The sequence below is a fragment of the Acanthochromis polyacanthus genome, chromosome 3 (assembly GCF_021347895.1).
Source record: "Acanthochromis polyacanthus isolate Apoly-LR-REF ecotype Palm Island chromosome 3, KAUST_Apoly_ChrSc, whole genome shotgun sequence".
In the NCBI taxonomy this organism is placed as follows: domain Eukaryota; kingdom Metazoa; phylum Chordata; class Actinopteri; family Pomacentridae; genus Acanthochromis; species Acanthochromis polyacanthus.
The window spans coordinates 8,691,398-8,697,805 of record NC_067115.1 but is presented as its reverse complement, the minus strand read 5'-3'; the positions used below and the strand labels follow the sequence as shown (position 1 = coordinate 8,697,805).

At 37.6% G+C, this 6,408-nt stretch overlaps 1 protein-coding gene across 1 annotated transcript; it reads left to right on the top strand.

The window, feature by feature from the left end:
* The first annotated feature begins 513 nt into the window (after positions 1 to 513).
* Positions 514 to 6,053, top strand: LOC110950643 (group XIIB secretory phospholipase A2-like protein). The gene is made up of 4 exons (XM_022193347.2): positions 514 to 928; positions 2,507 to 2,595; positions 4,380 to 4,545; positions 5,772 to 6,053. The coding sequence occupies exons 1-4, from the start codon at positions 529 to 531 to the stop codon at positions 5,888 to 5,890; spliced, it is 774 nt and encodes a 257-aa protein (XP_022049039.1). The 5' UTR covers positions 514 to 528; the 3' UTR covers positions 5,891 to 6,053.
* The last annotated feature ends 355 nt before the right edge of the window (positions 6,054 to 6,408 follow it).

Sequence of the window (6,408 nt, the reverse complement as noted above, 5' to 3'; positions counted from 1 at the left end):
GTGTTATACCTTATACATTGCATTTATACATTGTCACTTGTTATATTTTTATTCACATAATGTCTTATTAATAGTAGTGTTGTATGTATTCATGCTCTGAAATGTGCATTTTACTGTATGAAAATAGAAAAAAACTGGAATGAACATGTACAACACTTTCCACAAGTGGTACCATATCTGAGAAAATTAATCTGTGACTGTACATGCTATGGATATTGTCCTACTTACATTTTTAATTTGTTTCTATACTTGTCTCCTTTGTGGTCGATATAAACACAGTCTGCAGTTCAGCCGTCTCTGTACTTTGATTTTTTCTATTTTTAAAGTTTCTGGCTCTGATAAATGATGTAATTTTGTGGATTATGTTTTAAAAGACAACGTGCCTTTTAAACCTGCCAGCAGGTTTTGAGGTTCAGAGGAGCTTACTATAAAATGAGTGGGATTATAATGTCATTAAATCAGCTCGTGAACAAAACTGTGCTCCTCATCAACCAACAGCAACGATAAAAGCTCAGACATGTTAAAAAGATGAGATACAAGCCGGACTTTGGTCCTCCACATGTGAGGCCGTCCCTGAGTCTGGCTCAAAGTTCAGGTCATGCAGACAGTTTCAGTATTGCCTCTGTGACTGTCATTATTCTACCTGTGTTCACTCTGAGCTGCAGGATGGTCTGCTGGGCCCGTGCTGTTCCCCTGCTGCTCCTGCTGGGCCTCTTCAGCCACAGTTCTGTGGGTCAGGAGGCTGGAGACCCGGCAGCAGCACCACCACCAGGCGAAGGCTCGGAGGGCAGGCAGGCTGAGGGTGAGGAGAATGACTGGGGGATGGACTCCCTCAGAGGCAGCTTTGAGGCCGTCAGCGGCTACTTTGACTCGATGCTGGAGTTCATGGGCGGACGTGATGGAGTTTGCCAATACCGCTGTAGATACGGTGAGTTGGTTAGACGGAAAAGTAGAAATATTCACACTGATCAGCCAGTGTGAATGGGGCCCTCCACTTGTGTTCATATATCTGTATTGTATATTTGCTGAGTTAAATGAAGTACAGAAGTTTATTACAGCTTCCCTTTAACCCTCATTTACAGACACAAAAAAATATAGTTTCCATGTCTGAAAAAAATCCCAAAAAATCTGCAAAAAAAATTCCTCAAATTTCTGAAAATTTGCAAAACCTTCAGGGAGAAAATTCCAATAATTCCTGAACAGATTCCATAAAAAGTTTTATTTAAAAAAAATTCCTTAACAGATTCCCTGAAAAGTTTTATGTAAGAAAATGGATAGAAAATATTTTCAAAAAAATGAGTAAAAATCTTTGAAAAAAAAATCCTAAAAATATCTAAAGTGAAGATATATATATATATTAGTAAAATTTCTAATATTTTCTTTAAGAACATTCACAAAAAAATCAACCAAAATCCAGAGAAACCTGGGTGAATGTTCTTAAGAAACATTTTTCACCTTTCATTTTTTGCACCAAAAAATGTTGGAAGATTTTCCAAAAATGTTGAAAATGTGGACATCAGAAGCTTCACTGTGAAACTGTTGCTCTAACTAGAGTTTGTAAAAACAATAAATTCTGCATTCCTTGTTGTAGCCAAGAAACTAATAATGACATAGCTGTGACCAACAATTACATAACATAAATTCAGGGATTTCAGCTAAACTGTGGATTGTATTGACACAGTGCAGTGAGTGATAATTATGGGAAACAAGTGAAAAATTTAAGTAGTAAAATATTTACAGTATGTAGAGTCTTTTTTCCATTTCAAAGCCTTTAAAACATTATTAAGACACAATTCTAAAGGAAACACAGAATACATTCTGTGTTATTTGGTCACAGGTGTAGATAAAGAATCATCAAAATGTAATCTTTATAAAAGTGCATATAATAAACTGTTATCTCTGATGATGAAGCCACGTCTGCAGCACAGCCCTTTATAACAAGATGCTGAAGCTGCATCCTCAGAGTCTTATTAATCACTGAGCTTCTTTTACTGCTCTTTTACATTTGCTTCTAGTACACACTCAGTCTGCTTAAGGTTAACACTGCCTCTCTCACAGAGAAATTCAGCAAACTCTCATTTAAATTTGATTTAAAATTACTATAAAGAGGTGATCTTACATTACTGATATTAAGGCACAAACAAATATCAGCTAAAAAAAAGTTCTCTGGTCAATAAATCTTTGAACAGACACTCCTGTGTTGCTCTTTAATAAACTATCATGTGAGATAAGCCACAGCACACCTCTACTCTAATAGGATTTGCTCAGGCTAATGTTGTAAACTCTTCACTTATCTTTTTTGTTATCATCTGGACGAGGGCCTGGAAATGGACTGTGACCTGTGGATGAATGTGTCAGATAGAATGAACCAAATGCTGAACACAGGATGTGCAAACATGAATCTGCTTTAAACCCACGAGGTTATCAGAGTGTAGCTCCCTCACACCAGCCAGTTGTGAAACATGACCTATACTTGATGTTTTTTCTGCCTTGTTTCGCCCCTCAGGTAAAGCTCCTCTTCCTCGACTCGGATACCAGACGCCTGAACCCAACGGATGCAGCTCCTACTTCTTCGGTCTCCCCATTCCAGAAGGGGTGGGTCTATTCTGACTATTCACTGAAAAATAAATGGACAGCTAGTTGTTTTATCCTCCATTACTGTTTGTTGTAATAAACTGATTTTACCTGAGCTATTCCACAGATTACAACAAAAAATTGAAAAGAAGTGGCAACAAAATGGCTTAAAAAAATGCAAAAATATTACTTTAATTTAGATATCTTTTATGAATTATTGATGGTTTTCCATCCAATTTGATTACTAGATGTTTGCTAAAGGAATAATTCTACATTAAGTCTCACTCAAGAAGAAATATCTCCACAGCTGTCAGCACCGTAGAATGGTCTGACTGCACCTCATTAGAACTCTGCTGTAAAAAAAAAGGTGTGGTTTTTATTTGTTTAACCCTCCTGTTGTCCTCATTTACAGGCTCCAAAAAATATTGTTCCTTGTCTGAAAAAAATCCCAAAATTCAGCAAAAAAAAAAATCCCCAAATTTCTGAAAATTTGCAAAACCTTCAGGAAGAAAATTCTAATAATTCCTTAAAAGTTTCCCTTAAAAGTATTATTTTTAAAAAAAAAAAACAAATTTTGCAAGAAAATTCTTCTAAATATCTTGAAAAAAAATGAGTCTACATCCGGTGATTCACACTGACTTCCTGTCAGATTAAACTCAGCATCGGCACTATTTTAGTGACTGTGGTGACTGCATACATGCGGCTGTAGCCTGAAATCGCTCAGAAGTAAAAGGTAAAAAAAAAAACTGACTAAAAATAAAATCACTGATGAAAGCTCAGCTAAACCTGACAAAAGCAAAATTCACTGAAATTGGGACTAAAAATAAAACACACCACTACTGCAGGAATTCGGGGCAGAGAATTACCATGGAAACGGCTCTTAATCACCTCTTTCAGCTTTTCTGCTGCACCAAAACAACTGCAAATACTAGCTACTGGACGTACTGTAGGAGAAAGAACAATGGATATTTGTTATTTTACCATTTATGGTGGATTTTATGCTGAAAATGGTGAGACGGGGGCATCAAGAGGGCAGAAAAATGGTGCTTACTCTCCTCTCTAGGTGTAACCAATCACTGCTGAAATTTTTCACGGCAGCTCAGAAGTATCGTTCCTGGAGAAGGTACTTTTTAATCCCCTAAAAACTGTCCAGAAAGAGGTTCTAAAGGGTGGTTCTTGCAGTTGGAACATGCTCAGAAGTTGAAGAAGAAAACTGAAGATGAAGAAAATCAGAAATCCTCTTACAGTTGTGCTCATAAGTTTACATACCCCGGCAGAATTTGTAACATATGGACCATTATTCAATGACAACATGAATGATCAGAGCAAAGACAATAAATAACTTTGTTTTTATCATGAACCCTAAAGGAAAGAAAAGTTTTTCCAGGATCAAACATATTTTGGAAAAAAATAAAGGACAATATTTCACAAATTTTGCCAGGGTATCTAAACTTATGAGCACAACTGTGTAAATATACGGTGTACAACAACAAACCAAGTGCTCAGTCAAGCAAAACACTGACAAATGCTGAACAAAATGCTAATATACTGTATGTTTGACTAACAAACAGGTTCAGACTGCCCTTAAACAGCCTTCAGGTTCCTGCAGGCAAAAAGAAACAAACAAAAAAACATCCAATTTTCATCAAAACTGTGAATCAACAATAGATGTCTTTTGCAAAAAAGAGGAATTACATGATCCATATCTGATCCAAGTTTTCCTACAGTCCTTAAACATCCAGAGCTCTCTGTTTGGTGTGAGGTCTGCATTAATTACCAGATTAATCCTTTTTCTTCCCCATCAGATGGACATGGGCATCCCTGCCATGACCAAGTGCTGCAACCAGTTGGACACGTGTTACGACACCTGCGGCTCCAACAAATATCGCTGCGACTCCAAGTTCCGCTGGTGCCTCCACAGCATCTGCTCGGATCTAAAGAAGAGCCTCGGCTTTGTGTCAAAAGTAGAAGGTCAGCGGCTCTTTAAAGCTTTACTTAATCTAATGAGCCCTTTTACTTCAGCACTGATCACCTTCACCTCGAAGTTTAAGTTATGGAACTTCCTCTGAGAATATTTCAGACTAGAAATGTCTTTTTTTAACCCTCTGAACCTCAAAACCTGCCGATGTGTTTGAAATGCATTTTAAAGTTTGTTTTTTTAGTTTTTGTAAAACAAATGAAGAATTTCAACACATTTTTTTTCTTTTTTTATATGGTTTATGGCTTTATAACTGTGTCATGCTGCACAAAAGATATTTCTGAGTTCTCTCTCGGTCTCATCACAATTTTTCTGTGAGAGCTGCAGGACTTTATATTTACATGAATAATGAGCTCAGTGAATAACAAGAAAAGCACCCAGAGATGCAGCATTTTTTAAAAATATAAATGCAGAATTTATTAAGATATTGATGATCAGAAATCACAGCACCATAGAATGCAGCCATTTAATACAGACGTACCCACAAACAAAATGACCTTGTGCTGAGCATGTGTGTGTTATGTGTGTGTACGTTATGTACGGATACCGAATCACGTGACCTAAATACGTAGCGGACGGCAGGAATTGATGGGACTCAGGAACACCCCCACAACTTAATTATTCCTTGTATCATTTCCGATGGATAAGTTCACAGTGGTGGATTTGTAGTAGGATCACAATCATGCGATCATCACCAGGCAGCTGACGTACAGTTCACTTGTTGCCATGGTTACAGTGACGCCGTTCCACTATCTTGCAATGATACAGAAATCTTTAACAAATCCAGGGATCCAGACTAAAAGCCACATCACTGCCAAAATCTAATCAGTTGGTCCTTGTGTCATTTCTGACCTTCCCTGAAAATGTCATCCAAAATCCATAACTGTTAGTCTGTTTTTGGGCACAGACAGACAGACGAACGCTGATGGTCATAGAATTACGCCAAGTTATTTGGCGGAAACTGCTTGGAGTTCAGAGGGTCAGAAAATTACTATCATGATAAAATGTCTCTTAATTGTGGCTATGTTGTTTTTCTGGTTGGTTTTATTGTTTGGATGTTAACGTTGTTGTAGAAGGGCACCACATGAATACAGCTCATTAACCAGCTATGATCACATTTCTTGTAGCAGTACAGGTTTAACAGAACATTGTTTTATCTTTGGAATCTGTGAACACCCTGCTGTGCTCTGACTGTCTTTTCTTTTTCCTCTTTCCTCAGCATGTGAAACTGTAGCCGACACTCTGTTCAACACAGTGTGGACTCTGGGCTGCAGACCCTACATGAACAGCCAGAGGGCGGCCTGCTACTGTCCAGGAGAGGAGAAAGACGAACTCTAGATCCAGAGCAGAAACCACTCTCATATTTATAAAACTGTCTGTCTGAGCCACATTTCAGGCGACGGTGCTCTGAGCTGTAGCGCTGCAAAGGCAGTTTAATTTATTTAGAAGTTGTTGCTTTTGTTTTCCTCAAAACGATGATTCTCAACTCAACTCATCTTTGTTAGCAGTTCCACTGTGCTGTGAGTAAAAACCGCAGCGTTGGTATTTGTTCAAATGCAGGTGGCGATGGAATATGACACATTTTTTTCCACTGTGCATGTGTAAAGTGTGAATAAATACAGTAAAATACACAGAATTCAATGACAGCAGCCTTCACTCCTTTTACACCAGATCGGTTCATCCAATCTACCTCACAGATTACTTAGTTTTTAGAAAGTAATAAAGTATAATACTCACAAAACGGAGCTTAAATGAATCTAAAATGAAATGAAGACAGTGTTTTATATATATACAGCAAGTGATGTCTTCAGTGTTTCTGGGAATCTTAAATTCAACAATGAAAAATATACGAGTTT